This window comes from Scyliorhinus torazame, chromosome 16 (assembly GCF_047496885.1).
Source record: "Scyliorhinus torazame isolate Kashiwa2021f chromosome 16, sScyTor2.1, whole genome shotgun sequence".
Taxonomy (NCBI): Eukaryota; Metazoa; Chordata; class Chondrichthyes; order Carcharhiniformes; family Scyliorhinidae; genus Scyliorhinus; species Scyliorhinus torazame.
This window is the reverse complement of record NC_092722.1, coordinates 41,703,732-41,727,959: the sequence shown is the minus strand read 5'-3', so window position 1 is coordinate 41,727,959 and position 24,228 is coordinate 41,703,732. Positions and strand designations below refer to the sequence as shown.

General features: G+C 44.4%; 1 protein-coding gene across 9 annotated transcripts in view; it reads left to right on the top strand.

Annotated features, from left to right (window-relative positions):
* prdm2a (PR domain containing 2, with ZNF domain a) overlaps nucleotides 1-24,228 on the top strand; it is a 277,892-nt gene that overhangs the window by 91,356 nt on the left and 162,308 nt on the right. For 6 of the 9 annotated variants that reach the window (XM_072478398.1, XM_072478396.1, XM_072478404.1 and 3 more), the window contains 2 exons: nucleotides 22,209-22,280; nucleotides 24,077-24,194. In XM_072478398.1, coding sequence (XP_072334499.1) covers nucleotides 22,272-22,280; nucleotides 24,077-24,194 — 127 coding nt within the window. In that variant the 5' untranslated portion in view covers nucleotides 22,209-22,271. The remainder of the gene's footprint in view (nucleotides 1-22,208; nucleotides 22,281-24,076; nucleotides 24,195-24,228) is intronic. The other 3 variants (XM_072478403.1, XM_072478402.1, XM_072478401.1) reach the window with 1 other exon arrangement.

Genomic DNA, 24,228 nt, shown 5'->3' with positions numbered 1-24,228 from the left:
TATAAACATAGGGGTGGCATATGAGCATTAGTCTCCTGAACTTGACTGGAAGTCCAAGGATACCGGTTGCTTAACTGATGTGTATTTGATGGGTTGCAGAAAATTGTTCGTCCAAAGCCATTGGAAACATCCACTCAATGAATATTGAACAGGGTCAGTGTTGAGATGTCTTTCCTTACTCTGGTTGCCTTTGTATGACTATACACACCAGTAGTCTTCTGATTTTCCCTGCCTTAGCCCTACTTTATAGTAGCCATTTCATTGAGATATTAGTGGGCTGGTGGCAACTGTGAGAACAAAATGATGGCAATTAATTTGCAGGTGAACAATTGGAGAAAAGATTCCTCTCACTGCTGTATTATTCCATTCGGGGAGGGGACAATGGCTTTTTGACTCCATTCTTATTTGAGGATATATAATCCAGATTTCGGGGCTGTTGGTTTGGTTTGTTTGAAATGAGCGCTGGTCAGTCAGCAACCAGGGGGTTAAATTATGTTTATTGTGAGAGTGCGAGACCGGGCTGCTTTGGAAATGAAATCTGAAGAAGAACCACTTGTTTTCTGAGTGCCTCTTGAGCAGATGTACTCTGGACAGTCCCAAGTGTACAGTATTTTTAATTGGCATTTAGTACGGCTTAGGAATTCAGTCTTTTAAAAGCTTCCATTTGAAATCCGTGTTTACAGAATATTTTGTGGGGGAAACATTTTACTTTGGGAATAGAATGTGATTTTTAGACATTGCTTTGCTGAGGGCACTCTGTTCCGTTGTCTGTGATCGCTGTAAAGAAAGTCATGGCAAGTAGTGTAAAACGGCAGGATGAGTGTACTGTTCACAAGTGTTCAAGTGAGTGCATATTGAATTGCCAGTCTCAAACGCATGTAAAGAAAATTCAGTTTTTAATGCTTACCTAATAGTTTGTTAGTTTGCTGGGGATCATATCCAAGGGATAATAGAATAGCTCACTTAAAGTATTTAATGTTAAATTTAAGCTGAGATTAGGAGAAATGGTCTCCACTTGAGTGCCTGCAAGCTGAACATGATTCTACCCCTCTGAGCATACAGCTGGTTTTATTTAGGTTGTCAGAAGAAGGAAGGGAAACCCAGGTTTCTTGTGCTTCCAATAGATTCTTCTTGGGGCTCCTGTATTTATAATGATGTGGTGATGCCGGCGTTGGACTGGGGTGGACACAGTCGGGGATGGGGTGACTTGAGGGGTCAGTTATGAAGTAATATTGGTGCTACGCTAGGTTTTGATCTAACACTTCCTGGGTAAGTACTGCGGAACTGTTCAAAGTCTCCAACTGTTAGAGACATTCGTTGAGGGTCCCAAGGAGCAGGGGAATTGCCCATAGTAAGTTTAAACTTCCCAGGTAATTCCCAAATAGGTCTCCCTTACAGGGTCCTGATGCACATCTTTAGTCATATGTCTGATTTCTGACTTTCCAGAGACCGGAAGATTTGGCCCATTATTGTGTTCTTTTAAAGTTGCAGGTTTTGTTTGGATAATGCACAAGATTACTTCATAATCCAGAGCTAGCAGGTTGAGAATACATTGCTGCCCAAGTTTTCCCAGTTTGGTTCCAGGGTGCTGATGGACAGATGAATAAGGACAGGGGAAATGCGTCAGCACTTCTTTTCTCTGGGTTAACACTTCTTGTAAGCCAGTTGTACAACAACAGGAATCCACATTTTACATTATTAATGTAGGAAAACCTCCTAGGGTACTTCACAGGAGTGCTATGAAACAAAATTGACTAAGTAGAAAATATTGGGACGGGTAATCTGAATCATGGCCAAAAGGTTGACTTTGAGAAGGTCAGAGAGATTTAGGGAGGGAAATACCAGAGTTTAGGGCCCAGACAGGTGATGAAGCACAGGATGTACAAAAGGCCTAAATGGGAAAAGCACAGATCCTGAAAGGTGGAGGGCTGGAGGACGTTTCAGCGATAGGAAGGAGTGAGGTCATGAAGGGATTTGAAAACCAGGTGAGAATTTTAATATTGAGACGTTGCGGTTCTGGGAGCCAATATATATCAGTGATGAGTGAATGAGACTTGCGCGAGTTGGGATAAGTGCAACTTTATGGTGGGTAGAATCTAGGATGTTAGTCAGGAGAGTGTTGGAATAGTCAAGTCTAAAGGTAAAAAAAGAATTGATGGAGTTAATAGATAAGTTGAGGCAAGGATTATTAATATACAGCAACATCAAATCGAACAAAAGCCAGTGAAGTATTATTTTTGTTCAGTGCTTCAAAATGGGATCAAAAATATAAATTAAGCATGTTTTCTTTAAAAACAAAATGTTGTGCTATTTTGGATCTCTTCCTTCCAGCCTTCTGATACAGCACATTGTTTTGTCAGTATGCTTTCCCAGGGTTACTGGCATTTGGATTAACTTGCTGAATTGGACGGTATACTGGAATGCAAATAGCTGTTCATTTCCATTGGCATCACTGTACTAGCTAATGAGAAGGAGGACATTTATTTTAATTGTCATGTTTTTCCCCATAATTGAATAATTCTTTGCCCACCTTTTGGGATGAACTTAAGAGACCTTACCCTTACTCTCTTGAATGCTTGTAACATCTCATATGTGCATACTCTGTGATGTTGGCAGGCTATTCAACTGTGGGTGTGGAAAGGTTGAGGGTACAGCTAAATCCCACTTATAGCCAGGCTGACACTCACTGGCTAATTGTTCAAATCAAACATTGAAAACTCAGACCTTCCTGATTTCTCTAGCTGAGTACTATATCAAGTGGTGCCCCGACTCATCATGCCATCGAGGGCAGCCTCTTTCTTGGTCTTTTAAATGGTTAACAGCAGTGGACAACATCTGTTTGTTGGCCTCTTCACCTCTTTTACTTTTTCATCTTATGGAGATTGTTGGAAACCTCATGTGCTGTGAAGCAGCATTTTCAAATAACTACTACTTCACTTTTTAGGTAAAGCTTGTGAAGTTTGGAGGCAGCTAAATTATTGTAAAACACTTGTACTTTTTGAAGTCACATGTTGACATTTTGCTTCCTTGTGCTTTTAAATCATGATGCATCTCATTTTTACATTCTCCATGTACTCATGTGCATTCTTAGTTCATTAATAGCAATCTGCACTTAAAATATTTTATAGGAACTGCATGTGGGCACATAAAAAACAAATCATGTTTTTTTTTATTAAGCTGTATGCATAAAATAAAAGCGTGGTCCTTCTTGGGGAAAATATATTTTGTTTAAATTGGTAACAGTGTAATCTTGGAACATAAAAATTTGGTCAAAGTAATTGGTAGCTATCCTGGTGAGTTTTTATTAACTAGGTTCTAAGTAGTTTTTTGTCAAGAATATCAAAGTAATATATATCTTGTAATTTGAGCAGGCCTGCCAATGCCGCAAACTGATTTGTGGAACTCAGTGGGTCACAATGACTAGTTAGCTCAGTAATCAACCTCTCATGTGCATTCAAGTAGAATTCAATCTGAACTGTTATTCACTTTGGAGAAATCTTTGCTGTGCAGTTGTAATTTCCAAACAACAGATGTGCCCCATCTTTTACTAGATCTAACTCGTGTCCACTCCCATGTCCACTCAACCAATTCTCTCAAATCTCTATTTACATAGCTGTCTTCTGGAAGTGTCTGCCTCTGCAATAGGGAAGCATTTTTCAGAGTGACATGCGATTGTTTTCCTGTCACTTTGTATTTTCCGACAAGGGGTCAGGAAGCAGTAAGGTAAGATTTTGTATCGAATGAAGTGCAGTGACCTAAGGGATATTAACTGGTGGGAAAACTAGTCCTCACTTTCAGAAAATATGAAAACTTCATAACTCTTTTTTAAAAGATCTGATTAAGAACAGGGAAAGCAACAGAGTAGAATCCAGCCGCAAGTATTGAATCTCGTTGAACTTCAAAATTGCAAAAAGGAAATCAGTTTATTTTCTTTGTTAGTTTCCCAGTTTCCATCCTCCTGTAATACACTGTTAAAGGTTTTGAATACCATTTTCTATAGAAAACTCTTCAAATACTCCATAGCGCTTTGTAGAAGCAAGCAACTCTTGGATGCTAGCATGTAATCTAGACTGAATAATCCAGTATATTATTAAAGGAGTGAAATGTTATACTGAGGCCCTGTCTGTGAGTGTTCAGATGGATATTGAAGATTCCATAGCACTTTGAAATTAGTTGGTTTAGTGTCCTGATCAATGTTGCTCCCTCGACCAATGTTGCTCCCTCAGCCAATATCACCTAAAATTGATTAACAGGTCGTCATCTTGCTGCTGTTTGTGGGATCTTGCTGTGTGAAAAGAACTGCAATGATTACTGACGCAAGTCAGTGCACTAAAGGCATTCATTAAGTGCATGTGCATTCAAGTTTCTAGGAGATATGGTTTTATCAGTGATTACCTGATGCATGAATTTTATTTTGTGGAAAGGGAGTTTTGGCTTTAGCCACTGAAAAATCCTTAAGGATCCTTAAGGGGGAGGGGGAGCAGCCAGAAGTCGTGGTGCACATTGGTACCAACGACATGGGTAGGAAAAGGGGTGTGGAGGTAATAAACAAGTTTAGGGAGTTAGGCTGGAAGTTAAAAGCCAGGACAGACCGAGTTGTCATCTCTGGTTTGTTGCCGGTGCCACGTGATAGCGAGGCTAGGAATAGGGAGAGAGTGCAGTTGAACACGTGGCTGCAGGAATGGTGTAGGAGGGAGGGCTTTAGGTATTTGGATAATTGGAGCGCATTCTGGGGAAGGTGGGACCTGTACAAGCAGGACGGGTTGCATCTGAACCAGAGGGGCACCAATATCCTGGGAGGGAGGTTTTCTAGTACTCTTCGGGAGGGTTTAAACTAATTTGGCAGGGGAATGGGAACCGGATTTGTAGTCCAGCAACTAAGGTAGCCGTTATTCAGGACGCCAAAGCGTGTAATGAGGCAGTGGGGAAGGGAACATTGACAAAGGAGAGTACTTGCAGGCACGGAGATGGGTTGAAGTGTGTATACTTCAACGCAAGAAGCATCAGGAATAAGGTGGGTGAACTTAAGGCATGGATCGGTACTTGGGACTACGATGTGGTGGCCATCACGGAAACTTGGATAGAAGAGGGGCAGAAATGGTTGTTGGAGGTCCCTGGTTACAGATGTTTCAATAAGATTAGGGAGGGTGGTAAAAGAGGTGGGGGGGTGGCATTAATTAGAGATAGTATAACAGCTGCAGAAAGGCAGTTCGAGGAGTATCACCCTATTGAGGTAGTATGGGTTGAAGTCAGAAATAGGAAAGGAGCAGTCACCTTGTTAGGAGTTTTCTATAGGCCCCCCAATAGTAGCAGAGATGTGGAGGAACAGATTGGGAAACCGATTTTGGAAAGGTGCAGAAGTCATAGGGTAGTAGTCATGGGCGACTTTAACTTCCCAAATATTGAGTGGAAACTCTTTAGATCAAATAGTTTGGATGGGGTGGTGTTTGTTCAGTGTGTCCAGGAAGCTTTTCTAACACAGTATGTAGATTGTCCGACCAGAGGAGGGGCAATATTGGATTTAGTACTGGGTAATGAACCAGGGCAAGTGATAGATTTGTTAGTGGGGGAGCATTTTGGAGATAGTGACCACAATTCTGTGACTTTCACTTTAGTAATGGAGAGGGATAGGTACGTGCAACAGGGCAAGGTTTACAATTGGGGGAAGGGTAAATACGATGTTGTCAGACAAGAATTGAAGTGCATAAGTTGGGAACATAGGCTGGCAGGGAAGGACACAAATGAAATGTGGAACTTGTTCAAGGAACAGGTGCTACGTGTCCTTGATATGTATGTCCCTGTCAGGCAGGGAAGAGATGGTCGAGTGAGAGAACCATGGTTGACAAGAGAGGTTGAATGTCTTGTTAAGAGGAAAAAGGTGACTTATGTAAGGCTGAGGAAACAAGGTTGAGACAGGGCATTGGAGGGATACAAGATAGCCAGGAGGGAACTGAAGAAAGGGATTAGGAGAGCTAAGAGAGGGCATGAACAATCTTTGGCGGGTAGGATCAAGGAAAACCCCAAGGCCTTTTACACATATGTGAGAAATATGAGAATGACTAGAGCGAGGGTAGGTCCGATCAAAGACAGTAGCGGGAGATTGTGTATTGAGTCTGAAGAGATAGGAGAGGTCTTGAACGAGTACTTTTCTTCTGTATTTACAAATGAGAGGGGCGATATTGTTGGAGAGGACAGTGTGAAACAGATTGGTAAGCTCGAGGAAATACTTGTTAGGAAGGAAGATGTGTTGGGCATTTTGAAAAACTTGAGGATAGACAAGTCCCCCGGGCCTGACGGGATATATCCAAGGATTCTATGGGAAGCAAGAGATGAAATTGCAGAGCCGTTGGCAATGATCTTTTCGTCCTCACTGTCAACAGGGGTGGTACCAGGGGATTGGAGAGTGGCGAATGTCGTGCCCCTGTTCAAAAAAAAAAAGGGACTAGGGATAACCCTGGGAATTACAGGCCAGTTAGTCTTACTTCGGTGGTAGGCAAAGTAATGGAAAGGGTACTGAAGGATAGGATTTCTGAGCATCTGGAAAGACACTGCTTGATTAGGGATAGTCAGCACGGATTTGTGAGGGGTAGGTCTTGCCTTACAAGTCTTATTGAATTCTTTGAGGAGGTGACCAAGCATGTGGATGAAGGTAAAGCAGTGGATGTAGTGTACATGGATTTTAGTAAGGCATTTGATAAAGTTCCCCATGGTAGGCTTATGAAGAAAGTAAGGAGGCATGGGATAGTGGGAAATTTGGCCAGTTGGATAACGAACTGGCTAACCGATAGAAGTCAGAGAGTGGTGGTGGATGGCAAATATTCAGCCTGGATCCCAGTTACCAGTGGCGTACCGCAGGGATCAGTTCTGGGTCCTCTGCTGTTTGTGATTTTCATTAATGACTTGGATGAGGGAGTTGAAGGGTGGGTCAGTAAATTTGCAGACGATACGAAGATTGGTGGAGTTGTGGATAGTAAGGAGGGCTGTTGTCCGCTACAAAGAGACATAGATAGGATGCAGAGCTGGGCTGAGAAGTGGCAGATGGAGTTTAACCCTGAAAAGTGTGAGGTTGTCCATTTTGGAAGGACAAATATGAATGCGGAATACAGGGTTAACGGTAGAGTTCTTGGCAATGTGGAGGAGCAGAGAGATCTTGGGGTCTATGTTCATACATCTTTGAAAGTTGCCACTCAAGTGGATAGAGCTGTGAAGAAGGCCTATGGTGTGCTCGCGTTCATTAACAGAGGGATTGAATTTAAGAGCCGTGAGGTGATGATGCAGCTGTACAAAACTTTGGTAAGGCCACATTTGGAGTACTGTGTACAGTTCTGGTCACCTCATTTTAGGAAGGATGTGGAAGCTTTGGAAAAGGTGCAAAGAAGATTTACCAGGATGTTACCTGGAATGGAGAGTAGGTCTTACGAGGAAAGGTTGAGGGTGCTAGGCCTTTTCTCATTAGAACGGAGAAGGATGAGGGGCGACTTGATAGAGGTTTATAAGATGATCAGGGGAATAGATAGAGTAGACAGTCAGAGACTTTTTCCCCGGGTGGAACAAACCATTACAAGGGGACATAAATTTAAGGTGAAAGGTGGAAGATATAGGAGGGATATCAGAGGTAGGTTCTTTACCCAGAGAGTAGTGGGGGCATGGAATGCACTGCCTGTGGAAGTAGTTGAGTCGGAAACATTTGGGACCTTCAAGCAGCTATTGGATAGGTACATGGATCACGGTAAAATGATATAGTGTAGATTTATTTGTTCTCTAGGGCAGCACGGTAGCATTGTGGATAGCACAATTGCTTCACAGCTCCAGGGTCCCAGGTTCGATTCCGGCTTGGGTCACTGTCTGTGCGGAGTCTGCACGTCCTCCCCGTGTCTGCGTGGGTTTCCTCCGGGTGCTCCGGTTTCCTCCCACAGTCCAAAGATGTACGGGTTAGGTGAATTGGCCAATGATAAATTGCCCTTAATGTCCAAATTGCCCTTGGTGTTGGGTGGAGGTGTTGAGTTTGGGTAGGGTGCTCTTTCCAAGAGCCGGTGCAGACTCAAAGGGCCGAATGGCCTCCTTCTGCACTGTAAATTCAATGATAATCTATGATTAATCTAGGACAAAGGTTCAGCACAACATCGTGGGCCGAAGGGCCTGTTCTGTGCTGTATTTTCTATGTTCTATGTTCTAAATGAACTGCTCTTACAAAAATTGCTAGTAGAGGTTAAACCAAGACTCATTCTCCAAAATATTATCCACCGGAAACAGTTTCCCCCCCCATATAACCTAGACATTGCATAAGATCTGTGTCTCATTTCGTTTTATAACTTCCTTGTTAGGTGCCTTGGAACATTTTATTATGTTAAAGGCACTATACAAATGCAAGTTGTTGTGCCAGGTCACCTACCTGAAGTAGCTCAAAAGCTATTACAACACTGTTGGTAAGATTTGTATGGCTGCACCAGATATTCACTGCTGGTATAAATCAGTGCATCCACCTGAACCAGCTCCTGCTACATCTGCATGTCACCACATTATGTGCAGTTTTGTATTGCTGTTCCTCCACCTTCAACTGTGATAAAGCTGATAACTCTGAGCCTCTGACACTGTGCCACTTTTGCAAAGGGTGAAGGCACAGAAAATGAGCAGCTCCAATAGGGATGAATTTAGATAATATGTCAAGTGTGGAGGTCATTTTCTGCTGAAGTGTTGCTTTCTTGGAGCCAAGAGTAAAGCAGAGGAGTTGTGAGGCTCATTTTCACACACTCCTGCATCAAGAGCAGTGAATCACACACACACAGTGTAGTATAATAAAAATGTATGACATATACTTGGAGAGAGACATATTTTACTGAGTTTGACCTAGATAAAGCGCCAGTCTATTTCTGAACTCAATTAGTGTTCTGCTTTCAAGTACTTATTTTTTGCTCAGTCATTGGAGAGGAGTGTACCTGATAGTTGCAGACTTTCATGACCCTTTCAAATAATAGTGGGTCAGTGCTTTCTGTCCTCATACAGACACAAGTCTCCGATTAGTCCCCGTATGTTAAAAAAGGATAAAAACCGTGATAAAAGGGTTGATGGAACTTTAAGTAAGAAAAGGAAATGTTTGTATCAAGACAGACCTGCAACCCATGTTATTCTGTGACGTTACTAGCAGGCCATCTGGAAATCAGTTTAACAGCATCAGGAATCCCAGGGGGTTAGTCATGGCATCAGACAACATAAAAGTGTTACAAGGCAAGGTTAATTATTGCAGTAATGGGAATGCAAGTTCGGGTACTGTTTCTTATCTGAACCTTGAAGCTTAAGCCCAGCATCAAGGGCAGCTGTTTGCGTTAGGTCCTGGAGCTGGAGTATGCATCTGTTGTACCAACAGTACAAATGGATGATACACACACCACAATGCGGAAGGGACGATATCCCAAGTTGTCTGCACTGAAATACTTCCCCTGCCTACATTGTGTGTGTGGTCACTGGCCATGCTCGACCAGCTGCAATGGGCGGGCCACATTGTCTGCATGCCTGACACAAGACTTCCAAAACAAGTGCTCAACTCGGAGCTCTACGATGGCAAGCGATCACTAGGAGAGCAGAGGAAACATTAAAAGGACACTCTGAAAGCCTGCTAAATAAATGCAACATCTCCACTAACATGTGGGAGTCGCTTGCCTTAGAATGCACAAGCTGGAGAAAAAACATTTGCGAAGGTGCCAATCATTTCGAGCAACGTAGGGTGGAGCACATGGAGGCCAAGCGTAAACAGCAGAAAAAAAGAGTGCGGAGTCCAGAGCGTCCCACCCACCTCATCAAGCACCACTTGCCAAACCTGTTGCAGAGTCTACGGATCCAGGATCAGACTATTCAGCCACTGCAGAACCCACGTCCCCAGAGTGGAAGCAAGTCATCCTCGATGCTGCGGGACTGCCCAAGAAGAAGAACTGGCCCAAATTTAATCTCTGCACCCCTTCATCCCGGTTTGCTATGGCTCAGTGAAGCACTCTTGCCTCTGAGTCAGCAGGCAGCATGGTGGCTAGCCCTGCTGCCTCACTGTGCCAGGGACCCGGGTTTGATTCCGTCCAAATGGCCTCCTGCACTGTAGGGATTCTATGGATTCTAAGGTTTGGCAGTTTCTGTGGAGAGAGAAACAGTTGACGTTTCAGAGCCTGTATGACTCTGAAGACAAGTCATACAGACTGCAAAGATTAACTCTCTTTCTCTCTCCTCAGATGCTGCCAGACCTGCTGAGCCTTTCGAGCATTTTGTTTTTATTTCCGAGTTCCTGCATCTGCAATATTTTGCTCTTGACATGTGAGAGTACCTTTAAGAAATGGGTGTTTATTAGAGAGCTGCAGTGATGTCAGAGAATGGGTGGAGCTAGGCTGTCTGCATTTACTTTTGCTTTGGGCAGTTTGCTATAGGGTGTTTATAGTTTCGTTTTGAGAGCTGGATAGCTGCAGGCAAAACAAGGAGCTGTACAAGGTTCTCTCTCTGCAAACTAAAGACTGTCCAGATCAATTGGGTGATTTCAAGGGTGATTTCAAAGTGCTGACTCCTCTCAGTAGTGAATTTAAACCTGATCTGTGTTAAAAAGGGTCTTTTGTCTTATGGATGTTAATAAGGAAAGATTAAGGTTTACTTATAGAATATTGTATCTGTGGGAATGAAAGATTAATGTTTACTTCGAGAATATTGTATCTGTGGGGAGGATCAGTGTTAGTTGTTATGATGTTTACTGTGGGTTTCTAAAGTGTTAACTGGTTTCATAAATAAACATTGTTTTACTTTAAAAGTACTGTAGAGTTCTGTTGCATCACACCTGTAGAGTGGGCCCGTGTGCTCCCGATAACCACAATCTATTAGAAGTTGTGGGTCAGGTGAACTCCATGATACACTTTGGGGTTCTCTAAATCCTGGCCATAACACTCTTATTATCTGCGTCAGGAGGTATGGGTTCAACTCCTAGAGATTTTGTGCCAGAATCCAGGCTAACACCTCAGTGCAGTACTGAGTGAGGCATTAAACCAGTCTGCATTCTCGGACTGATGGTACTATTTTGACAGACAAGCAGGGCAATTCTCCTGATGTTCTGGGGACCAATATTTCTCTTTCAACACCCAACTAAAACAGATTATCTTTATCAAATTGCTGTTTGTGGGAGCTTGCTGCTAGTAGATTGCCTGCCGTTTTCCTTAAATTGTAACTGACTGTTTTTGCAAAGTATAAAGGTACCCTTGGCTGTAAATACTAATGGAATGACCTGAGGTCATGGAAGGTATATAAATGAAAGTTTTTTTTTCCTTTACCATGCAAACCGAGCTAAAGAATGGTTTCTGTGATTAAAACAAAATCCTGGAAATACACCAAGTCAGGCAGCAATTTGGTTAGCATGTCAGGTTAGAATTGTCTGAACTGGAAAAGGTTAGAGATGAGATGGGTTTCAAGTGAGCAGAGGCATGAAAAGGAGGTATAAGGGAGAAAAGAACAATGGAGAAGTTCTGTGATAGAATGAAAGGCAAGAGAGATTAAATGACGAAAGTATGATGGTGCAAGGAAATAGAGGATGATAATTGGACATGTAAAGAATCTAGAGGAGGTGTAAATGGCAAAAGCAACAGCTACCAACACTAGCAACAACTGCTATTTGACAAAAAATGAAAACAGCAGTTATGATCGGAAATTGTTGAATCCTGATGCCTCTTAATTGCGTAATTGGAGATGAGATGTTAGTCCTCTGGTTTCACTTGGAACAGTTTTAAGCCAAGGACAGTGCTGCCAGAAGGCTTGTCATTTCAATTGTCAGTTGAACTTCCACTCCAGATTCCTGGATCCTGGGCAGCACGGTAGCATAGTGGTTAGCACAATTGCTTCACAGCTCCAGGGCCCCAGGTTCGATATCCGGCTTGGGTCGCTGTCTGTGTGGAGTCTGCACGTTCTCCCGGTGTGTGCGTGGGTTTCCTCCGGGTGCTCCGGTTTCCTCCCACAGTCCAAAGATGTGCAGGTTAGGTGGATTGGCCATGCTAAATTGTCCTTAGTGTCCAAAATTGCCCTTCGGGTTGGGTTGGGTAACTAGGTTATGGGGATAGGGTGGAGGTGTGGGCTTGGGTAGGGTGCTCTTTCCAAGAGCTGGTGCAGACTCGATGGGCCGAATGGCCTCCTTCTGCACTGTAAATTCTATGATTCTATCTATCCACAATATTTTTGCTTGTTCGGAAATCTGTTACAGGCAGGAGGGGGGTTAATTTAATTGACCCTGATTTTTTTTTTCTTCTCGCCACCTGTTTGTAAACGGAAAGGTGTTTTGTTTTGCATCCTCCTTTATAAGTGGTTGTGTTTCCCCGCCCTTCAGTTTTTATTGTGATCCAATTATGTATTAACCCCACAATAGCTTGAGATGGGATGAACTCCGAGGGTTAGTTTTTCTGCACTCACTCAAAAACTCTGGGGTGGGGGGTAGCGTGTACTCGAACAGTAAGTGAGATGTGGGTAAAGAAAGATTTAGAGGGCAAAGACCTTAGTGGCTAGAATTATTGTTTTGCGTGTGTCCAGAAGTCCAATGTGGTATTCCTTTACAGAGGTTGGCAGGCTGAAACTGATGCAGCATATTTCACATTTTCAGTGGAATTGAATTTTATGATGAGATATGCACATGAGATGAATCAGTCGTGAGGGCAATGGTACAGACGTTCCAATGTAGATGGGGATAGTTATTCAGCCTGCAGTTATTCAGTCTTTTTACTATACTGCTACTGGTTAGGTGGAAAGATTGCAGACTAATATTTTTCAGTACCACCAGGAAATATTACTGGTTTCGCCAGTTAGTGGTCGTGCATGACTTCCCAAATCTCCACTCTGGCATTGGCAAATTGTATGTCATTTTGCCTGGGTCTCTGACATTGTTAATGCTCCAACTATTAAATCTTGAATGGGAGGTTTGTGGGGTTCTTTGTCTCAGCAGATGAATTGGCTCTGGTTAGCCAGGCATGGCTTATGAAACGCCAGATGGCCTTTGTACGGCCAAGTTCCTTTTGAATTTGGTCTTAGCAGCCCACAGGTGTTGTTAGTGTTTCTTCAGAGATTACAGCAAGTTCTACTCCTTTTTTAAAACATGAAGCTAGCTGAAGGGGTGCTGCGGAGACCCGAGGAGATGAGTAGCCATCTTCGCTCCTGGGCAATGAGCCTGGGGTCACTGGGGTTGTTGCCCCGGTGCTCTGAGGGGAGTGGGGGAGCTCCCGGGGGACCAGCCTCAATCAGGGTGTGTCACCATCAGTTGGGGTGTGGGGGGTGCCAGGAGGCAACACCATGGACGCAGAAGCCAACATCCGAACACACTGGGGCTGGGCCGCAGCACTGGGAACATTTCCGTGACCAGAGGGTGGGTATGTGCATCAGGGAGGGGACAGCTGCCGGAGGAGGCGGCGGTAACAGCGTCTACAGACCCGAGATGGTGGCCCATGTGCAGGGCCCCGTCCCATACCCTGAGGACCCGGCCACCCAACAGGCCAGGGAGGGACCCAGATGGGGAGGCCGGCAACCGCCCAATGTGTACAGGCATTGCTAGTCTTTCGAACGGATGACTGACAGCTTGTGCCGCACCGCAGGAGGCTCCGCCTCAACAAGGTGACAGTGCGGCACCTGTGTCATGTCCTTATGGACTTGGCACCACATGAAGGCGGAGGATACCTGCATCTGGTGGCCAACAAGGTCACTGCAGCCCTGAACTTTCTTCGCTTCAGAATAATTCCAGGGCTCGAGTGGAAACGTGTGTGGCATCACACAGGCTACGCCCACCAATCGAATGCCCTGTTTGCCCAGGTAGCGAACACATGAACCAAGCCTCACAAATTGCCCAGGCAGCAGGATTCGCTGCCTTTGGTGGGATGGCCCTGGTCCAGGGGCTAATAGATGGCATACATGTCACCTTGTGCTCACCGGGGTGTCTGGGAGTGCCCTACATCAACATGAAGGAGTTCCACTCCCTGAACGTCCAGCTCGTGTGCGACCACTACATCCTGGGGCAGTCGGACATCCCCAGCCTCTTCAAGAACCACAGATTTGCTGGTTGGCTTTGAGGAATAAGGGGTACTTGCTGGATAATGACACTAGTACGGAGGCCAGTGGTGGTCTGCTTTGTCCTCCACAACCTGGCACAGCAGCAGAGCAACGTGGTGGAAGGGGAGCAACATGTGGTAACCTCTGAGGAGGAGGGACTGAAAGATGAACCCGGGGAGGACCCATAGGACCAGCTGGTGGATGGAGGACAGGCGGCAGCCATGAGTGTCCGGCAGGCCAGGAAGGCCCTTGTGCTCGTCGGCCGGGGGTGGGGGGGCATCCAGAACCTCCATAACCTCCATATCCGGGAGCTGGGGCATGGGACTGGTGCTCGGCCTGCATTGAAGCGCCATATAGATCAAAGTCAATTTTTTAATGCTATATACATGTCCCCAACCCCTGATGGTGCCGCCCCACTCTCCCAACACCACCTCCTCCACCCCAACCCTTGTGCCCTCTCAGTGACCCTCGACCATGCTCTACCGCTGTACCTAGGTGTGTCCCTGGGATGCACATCGGAGATGGAGGCAGCCTGCTGCCTACCGCGCCCGTGGCCTTCGATGACCCGGGCGAATGTCCTTTGGGGGGCCCTGGGGCCGTAGAGCCCTGGTGCACTTGCCGGTGGCACATGCCCTGCCATTCCACCCTGTTCCAGATGCTGACTCCCGAGACAGAGCATTGTGAAGGGTGGGGGTCTCCAGGGAGCTGATGGCTGCCGTTGCCACTCTGTCGGTTGGCTTGGGTTGGCACCCAGCGCCCTGTTTGTTTTTTTGAAAAAACATTTTATGAAGCATTTGTAATTTTCACAGTTTTAACAATTTAACATTTCTTAAACAACCGAGCGGACCGATACATGCAACAACATTAAAATAACATACCCTACTACCCCCCACCCTATCGCCTGATTACCCGTATATTAAGTTCCCTGTCCTTGTCTTACACTACCATGCCTCCCATTTCTCCCCCCGCCCCCCCTTACTGCTGACATTCAATTTTCCTTAAAGAAGTCGATGAATGGCTGCCACCTCCGGGTGAACCCCTGGGTTGAACCTCTCGAGGCAAACTTAATTTTTTCCAGCAGCACCCTGTTAAAGACAAATGTAGGCCCCCTGCAGACCGAAACGGGGGAAAGTATAATAAGGGACAATGAAATGGCTGAGCAATTGAATAAATACTTTGGTTCTGGCTTCACAAAAGAGGACACAAATCATATACCAGAAACGTTGGAGAATGAAAGGTTTAGCATGAGGGAAGAACTGAGGGAGATCAATATTAGTAGAGAAATGGTGCTGGGAAAATATATGGGATTGAAGACGGATAAATCCCCAGTGCCTGATAATCTGCATCCTAGAGTTCTTGAGGAGGTGTAGCTCTGGAAATAGTGGATGCATTGGTGGTCATTTTATGGGATTTTATAGACTCTGGAACAGTCCCTGCAGATTGGAGGGTAGCTAATGTCACTCCAATATTCAAAATGGGAGGTAGAGAGGAAACGGGGAATTGTATATGCGGAGAGATTGACTAGGTTAGGATTATTCTCTCTGGAGTTCAGAAGAATGAGGAGGGATCTCATAGAGACTTATAAAATTCTAACAGGACAGGGTAGATGCAGGGAAGATGTTCCCGATGGTGGGTGGGCCCAGTCTGAGGATTCAGGGTAAACCATTTGGGACAGAGATGAGTAGACATTTCTTCACTCAAAAGAGTGGCGAGTCTGTGGATTTCATTACCACAGGAAGTAGTTGATGCTAAAACATTGCATATATTCAAGAGGCGGCTAGATATAGCACTTGGGATGAATGGGATCAAAGGTTATGGGGAAAAAGCAGGATTAGGCTTTTGAGCTGGATGATCAGCCATGAGCGTGATAAATGGCGGAACAGTCTCGAAGGGCCAAAAGGCATCCTCCTAGGGGCGGCACGTGGCGGAGTGGTTAGCACTGGGACTACGCTGAGGACAAGGGTTCGAATCCCGGCCTTGGGTCACTGTCCGTGTGGAGTTTGCACATTCTTCCCGTGTCAGCGTGGGTTTCACCCCCACAACCCAAAGATGTGCTGGTTAGGTGGATTGGCCGCGCTAAATTGCCCCTTAACTGGAAAACAAATAATTGGGTACTCTAAATTTAAAAAAAAAAGATTTTTTTTAAAAACCCTCCTGCTACTATCTTCTATGTATCTATGCCCCCTCTTCCCAGTGGGTGCTAATAAGGCCCTGGGGTTCACCTCGGGATAAAGGCGCAGCTGCATTGAGCTCTGGCTGCCCCGGCTTTGCCAACCCTCGGGTTGGGAAATGACACGCCGGACAGGCCGGTACCATTGGATGAGGATCCTGCGGGAGAATGGACATGTGGTCAGTCAAAGGGATGGGTCAGTCTGCATGGTATTAACCACTCGTGTGACAGGGTGGGGGCCGGTGTAACCTCGCCTCTGCGCCGCACGCCAACCTCTAGGTCGGAGATCAGTCTGTCCTTGGCCACCCCCACGACCTCCAGCTCCCATTCCTTGTAGGGGGTGAGGACCCTAGGCACATTTCTCTGGGATAGGGGGGGCCGGTGCTAACCCATAGCTGTGCCCCGGTGGAGGTCTTTGATCTTCTTACAGCACTGGGCGTTGCTCCTCCATCAGGTCTTCATAGATTTTACTTGCAAAAGGGTCAGCTTGTGAGAAACATTTAATTTTGGATGGACACCTAAAACAACAACATCAAGAAAGCTTTTTTAATCATAGAATCACTACAGTGCAGAAGGAGGCCATTTGGCTCAACGCGTCTGCACCGACCCTCGGAAAGAGCATCCTACCTCGACCCAATTACCTGCCCTATCTTCATAACCCCACCTATTCTTTGGTCACTTGGGTAGCTTGGCCAATCTACCTAAACTGCACATCTTTGGATTGTGGGGAGAAACCGGATCATCCGGAGAAAACCCAAGCAGACACGGGGAGAATGTGCAAACTCCACACAATCACCCGAGGTGCATTTACAGTAGCTTTGAGGGGCAGAATTCAACCAAAAACTTTGTGTCATTTTGGGCAAGTTTGGCAGGGTGTTTCCCGCCAGCTTTTTGGGTGCGATCCACGCTGCTACTAAACCATATGTCGTGTTATTCACCCTGGGGTAACACTGACTGCAACACAATGCAGTGAAATGATCAAGCATACACCAAACGTAGGCGTTGGTTCAATAAGATTTATTGAACTTTAGTAATGAAGCACACAGCTGCCTGTGGGTTGACTCTCTTCTACTCTAAGTAAACTAACATTAACTATCTAGACCAGGCTAGCTCTGATCCACATGTAGAAGGTGTTGAATGATTTGTACACCCTGACTGTCACAACAGTTGTCACCAGTGGAAAGAGGCAAAGTGCTGATGCCTCGTGTGTTTTATAGTTGGAAACCACCCTCTGGTGTTCTGTCTGGTGATTGGTCGTGTTCTGTTCTGTATGTTTATTGGCTCACCTGGGTGTCTGTCACTGCCTGTTTTTACATGATGTTCAAGGGTGCATATTATGCTACCATATTTGTCATTTTTTTGGACCCGGGGGTGTTTCTCCCTCGTCAGGCCCACACTTAGACATTTCTTCATCACCGGTGAGCTGAACTTGCTGGCTAGACCGGCTCCTCCTGAGATTGGGTTGCCATTTTTAAAGGGTGCCCCAATCTCTAAGTGGGCTCACACTAGCCATTTTTCTTTGGTAATTGGACAGAAGCTTCAAGATGAAATGTAGCTGTTAAATGAAATGGGGTTACAGGATTGGGGGAATAATTGGACCAGGGAAAGCAGATGATATTGATTTCCTATTTTGAAAGCACTGCAGCTTTTGAAAAATGTTTGATCAGAAAGTGCTGGAAACCTTAAGTATAGTTAGCTGGTACTGTTAATGTCTGGGGGCATTGGTACACTGCACATGTTCAAATGTGCAATACTCAATCAGTTTGTGTCCTAGATCAGGCCAGAGATATCAATTCCCAGCCTTTTTGAAAGAAATCGAGACCTTTCATGTAGTACTTTAATGAACACTTTTTTTTTAAAAACACAAGACAATTCATGGGTAAATGCAATCGTCTCATGATTCAATGCATTCAATTCCTTCTATTGGATATTAGAAGTTTCAATAACGGACTGGGAAAATAAAGTTTTTTTTAAAGTTGTGGGAGCATGCTGGCCAGATTGCCTGAATGACCTGTTTTCATTAGCAAAATCCATAAATGTGGCATAGGAATTTCCGTCCCAAGTTTCATGTCAAAAAGTAACAATGGGAAGTCAATTTTGTGCAAATTATATATGTGCATATTATTTTCTTGATATACTTTCTAAAACTGGAAAAATCCCTTTCAGTGTAAACTCAAGAATAATATATGAAAAATGCAGCAACTTACAATACTTAAACAAAAGTGTATTTAACCAACAGTGTCTTTACTGCCATGCCTCAAGTGACCTGGGAGTTTTATTAAAATGTAACCGTTAAGAGTAGGGCAATTTGCAGATAGTGAAAGATGCGAAGGCAGCTTTAAATACCGTACAGAATTCAGTTTGCTTCTTGACCACAATTTTACGATGGGAGTGCCACCTAACCATTTCAAATATGATATGTCTTCATTTCAAGTTGTAATGTCCCACAGCCTTTTATGTTGCATGTATGGTTAGATTTGTCCATTACCATGAGTCCACATGTGTTTGCAGTTGTGTTGGTCACAGATTGTGAAATATGCCAGTCGGATAAAAGATGGATCTTGGGTGCTCGCAGGTATTGTTGGCCTGCAAGCAGATATCTCAGTTTGTATTTGAGTAGTTTAATCCAACAAATGAGCAAGGAGATTTGGGTTAATAAATTTAGTAGTAGGACAGCATTTGATCTTTTAAGGATGTATTCGTACGGAAGGATAAGTCTTCCAGATGTAACGGGCCCAACAAGTTGTGGTTGCTGAACTGTCTTGTGGGGTAAACCTTCCAGCCACATCTGGTAGTATGATTGTAAAAGATTTTCAAGTGTGCTCTAGAATTAGTGATCCACTGTGATCAGATCTGCACTCAGCAGGAAGATCTCTGATAACCTCACATTACCCATGCTACGTTTGGCTGTGTGCGGTGCAGGATGGAGGTTATCAGCTTTAACTAGGATAAAGCCTTTGTCAGAATATTGCACACCTACATGGTGGATGTTTCTTCCAAAATGGGTTTTGGGGAAGGAATCCTAATTGAATCCAAATACTCATATGAAACATGAATAGTGCAGTTTCAATTGGTCCAATCAATTATGGAGCCCAGCAAGGCTTCCCTTTCTCGCCTCTATTTTCTGCGTGCTCTATTCCAGCTTTTGCCAAGCCTATCAGGAAGGATGCAGGCATTAGAGGAGTGACAATCACAGGCAATGGTGGGGTTTCCTCCCACAGTCCAAAGATGTGCAGATTAGGTGGATTGGCCGAGCTAAATTGCCCTTAGTGTCCAAACAAAAAGGTTAGGTGGGGTTACTGGGTTATAGGGATAGGGTGGAGGTGTGGGCTTAAGTGGTGTGCCCTTTCCAGGGGCTGGTGCTGACTCGATGGGTCGAATGGCCTCTTTCTGCACTGTAAATTCTATGATTCTTTGGTGGAACAGGGCATACCCAGGGATGGTGTATTGGATATTGTCTGAAAAGTATGATTCACTGTGAGACCGCTTTCTCAATTTTGGCACAAGTCCCCACATGTTAGTGGGGAGAACTTGCAGAATTGACAGGGTCAACCATCCATGCCAAGTGGTTGATTCATCTTGGCCTCCTCCTGAGATCACAGAACCAGTCTTCAGCCAATTTGACTCACTCCCCTTGATATCGGAAAACAGCTGAAGGCACTGTATATTCTAAAAGCTATGAAGTTACTGTGAAAATCCCCTCGTCGCCACACTCCGGCACCTAGCACAAAAAAATGGTTGTGGTTGTTGGAGGTCAATCATCTCCATTCCAGGACATCACTGTGGGTGTTCTATCTGCAGCTAATTTCATCAACAACGTCCCTCCATCATGAGGTCAGAAATGGGGATGTTCAGTTATTCAGTACCATTTGCGACCTCTCCAATACTGAAGTAGTCCATGTCCATCTGTACAGAAAGACCTGGACAATGTTCAGGCATAGAACATAGAACATTACAGTGCAGTACAGGCCCTTCGGCCCTCGATGTTGCGCCGACCTGTGAAACCCTGATAAATGATGAATAACATTCGTGCTACGCAAGTTCCAGAAAATGATCTCTCCAACCAGGGAGAATCTAACCACCTTTCCTTGAGTAACTCTGCACCCCACCCCCCCGCCTCCATCCCGACTCCCCAAAACCTGTCCACCATCTACAAGGTACAAGTCAGGAGTGTGATGGAATACTCTCCACTTGCCTGGATGGGTGCAGATCCAACAACACTCAAGAAGCACAACACTATCCAGGACAACACAGTGGCTTGATTTGGCACCCCATGCACTACCCTAAACATTCACCCCCTCCACCACCAACTCGAAGTACACACAGTTGCCACGACCTACATAAAGCACTGCAGCAACTCACCGAGGCTTCTTAGACCGCACCTTCCAAACCCATGACCTCTACCACTTCAAAGGTGAATTGCAGCAGATGCATGTCAACACCACCACCTGCATGATCGCTTCCACACCATCCTGACTTGGAACTCCTATCACCCTTCACTGTCACGGAGTCAAAATCCTGGAACTCTCTTCGTGGTATGGTAGCACAGTGGTTAGCACTGTTGCTTCACAGCTCCAGGGTCCCAGGTTCGATTCCCAGCTTGAGTCATTGTCTGTGCAGAGTCCGCACATTCTTCCTGTGTCTTTGTGGGTTTCCTCCGGGTGCTCCAGTTTCCTCCCACTGTCCAAAGATGTGCAGGTTAGGTGGATTGGCCATGCTAAATTGTCTCTTAAGTGTCCAAAAAGGTTAGGTTGGGTTACAGGGATAGGGTGGAAGGAGGTAGGGTGCTCTTTCCAGGGGCTGGTGCAGACTTGATGGGCCAAATGGCCTCCTTCTGCATTGTAAGTTCTATGATTTGTATGATGATTCTATGATTCTTTGACAAAACTGTAGGTGAACCTACCTTATACTGTAGCAATTCAAGAAGGTAGCTCACCATCACCCTCGTCCAATTAGAGATAGACAATAAATGTTGGCCTTGCAAGCGATGCTCACATCCCGTGATGGTAGATTGTTTTTAAAGCCCAAGTTAGAATGTTGTCTAAGTATTGCTGCATATAGATATGGAGGAGTTGTGAATGGTACTGAATGTTGTATGGGTTGGATTTGACAACGTTGCCGAGCAATGCTCCAGTCAGTTGGACCATGCCACAAAACCTGCCCCCTGTGGAAAGGCCTGTGCAGTTAAACACCTTTGACCACAGGTTTATCGGGTAGTGATCCACACGTAATGTTCTCGAGATCCTATTGGGAAAAGAGACTGGGGGACTCTGCTGAGCAGGCTGTCAAAGTCATTGCACTGCAACTTTCAAACAAACACCGTGTAACTTCGCTGATGTTGGGAAGGGCTCATCCCATTACTACTTCCTGCATATTGAAAGTCTCACTGCTTTCACATGCTGCTCTCAAGGTAGCTACAATGGGAAAGAGGCTGCCACCCACCTCCTTCTGGAATGTGTCTTTGCCAAGCAGGTCTGGAAAGAGATGCAGTGGTTTTTGTTGAGGTTCATCCCTAGCAGCTCCATAATACAGGACTGTGTTCTTTAGGGGCTGTTGCCAGGGAAGTGCATCGAATAAATATAAACTTTTTGGTTCATCCAAAACTGCTGGTCCTCCAGTAGAAAGAGCTTTGGTGACAATGTTGCAGATGAGCACATTCCCTCTGAGGGATACACTAAGGCTTCAGGCAGCTACTGAAAAGGCAATGCGTGGGGGCCACTGTCTAAGTAAGCCCTTCCCTATAAAGATACCAAGGGGCTGCAATCTGTGTATCTTTGACTTAGAATGATTGTTGTAAATATTACCTGTACTTGTGAATTAAAGAGTATCACATACTGTATTGAAAGAAATTAATTTATTTTCCATTTTACATAATAGTTCAAATTTAACATTACATAATGTACCTTTACAAATTTTTTATGAATAAAGTATATTTTTGGAAAGAAAGGTGAATTGTGGTATTGCTTCTTTAAGATATGCGTTCGCTCTTTTTGTTTTGCAGCAATGTGAGCCAAAGACTGATCGATTAGAAGAGGGTTATTAGCAAGAGATCCTGTAGTTTGCAATGGAGGAAGTGAGTTTAAATGCAATTCAGATCCTTTCATTGTATAGTGGATGCCGTATTATTTTTATTACCTTTCACACTCTGCTGAGAGGGAACAAAATTAAATGTCTTTTGTGGTGATCTCTATGTGTGCATGCACACAAGGGGTTAATGTGTAATCAGTAGCACCACATGATCGCTAGAGGGTTGGACCAACAGGGGTATAAAAGGCAACATTGGGTCTCTCGCTCTTGGGTGCACGGTGATCAAAGCAACAACAGGCTAGTTTAGATGGCCAGTGGAGTTATGTATAATTACCATAGTTAGATCTTGTTAACCTTATCACTAGTATCAAAGTTAAAGTAAAGAACTCATGTAAATAGTTGTTGTAGTTACTCAATAAACCTTTTGTTACTACTGGAAGAATTCAAATCTTCTTCATTGGGATTCAGAATACCTCATCACTAACCCAGGTTTGAGTAGCACATGTTACCAGAATAAGTACAGTGAAAAGTCTTACAACACCAGGTTAAAGTCCAACAGGTTTATTTGGAATCACTAGCTTTTGGAGCACATCCTGGTGAAGGAGCTGTGTCTTACTGTGCTCACCCACGTCCAACGCCGACATCTCCACATCAAAGAATAAGTAGGGGAGGGGGAAAGCTGGTTGTGGTGGATGTTTCACTTTCCTCCTTGACTACAAACTCTTTAAAGCCCTTGTTTTCATGGCCTAGAAATGTGTTGTTGACCATGGTGATTTTTTATTTCTCGTGTGGTTTAACATTTCCTGATAGACTTACTGGATCTGATAGAGATTTGCCTATCAGCTGGATACAGTCCACAATGTATTTCGAACCATGGTATCAGAGATTCACCTTGACAGACATCCATTCCAGTACAATTCCCAGATTTCAGCCCAGTTGTTTGAGGAGGGTCATTCTTATGTTTCTGATCATCTTCCGGAATGGTGTAAGCCATACCTCCCACCATGATGGCAGAGAAGGTTATTTCTAAGGAATTCATACTCTACCTTCTTTCCATTTTCAAAGATTTTTCTCAAACACATAAGCAAATACTGCGGATGCTGGAAATCTGAAATAAAAAATAGAAAGTGCTTGAAAATGCTGAAAGCCAGCAGATGAGGCAGCATCTACGAAGAGAAAAATAAGGTTAATGTTTGAAGTCGATGACCTTTCATCAATCCAAATGGCATTAATCGTATGTGATGATGAATGTCAGGTAGCTGTTCTGCTGCAGCATCATTGTAGCTAAATCTGATCCTGTCTTTAAGAAACAAGGCTTTCTGCTTAATGACTAAAGTTTTCTGGCTTTTTTTAATCTCCAAATTCAGGGGATTGAAATAATATGCAGCGATATTCTGATCCAACTGAGATGAACTAGCTCAACATCAACTACGGTTTGAGACTAGGCCACTTTTTAAGTTGCTCGGCTCAGTTATCTACTGGATAATGCTGCTCCATTGAGCCATATCATTCTCCATTTGAGATGTGAAAAGTTAATAGTGCCCTGTCTCCTTGTGGATGTTAAACATCCAGTGGTATTATCTAAAGAAGAGTAGAGATGTGTCCTGCCCAACACCACTGGTTACATTCATAGCCTCATTGACTGCAGTTCAAAGTAAGTCATTGTATTCAAACAACATTGGCACTACATAAATCCAAGCCTTTTATCTAGTGCATTACCTGATCTTTGGCGAATAGAAAGTGTGTCATGAATCCCCAGTTATACAGTCCTTGCTTTTTCTTCAAATAGTTTTTAACAGCCAAACTCAAAAAAATCAAATTGTTATAACTTTTACTTTGCAGAGCGTTCAAATGTCTGCACCTAAAATTGAGATGTTAGCTGATGTGCCTCAACGTGTGTTGAAGGGACTTCCTCAAGAGGTGACTTTACAACCGTCAGCGGTTGATGAAAAACGCTTAGGTGAGTATTCTAAGCCTAAAGATGATCACATATA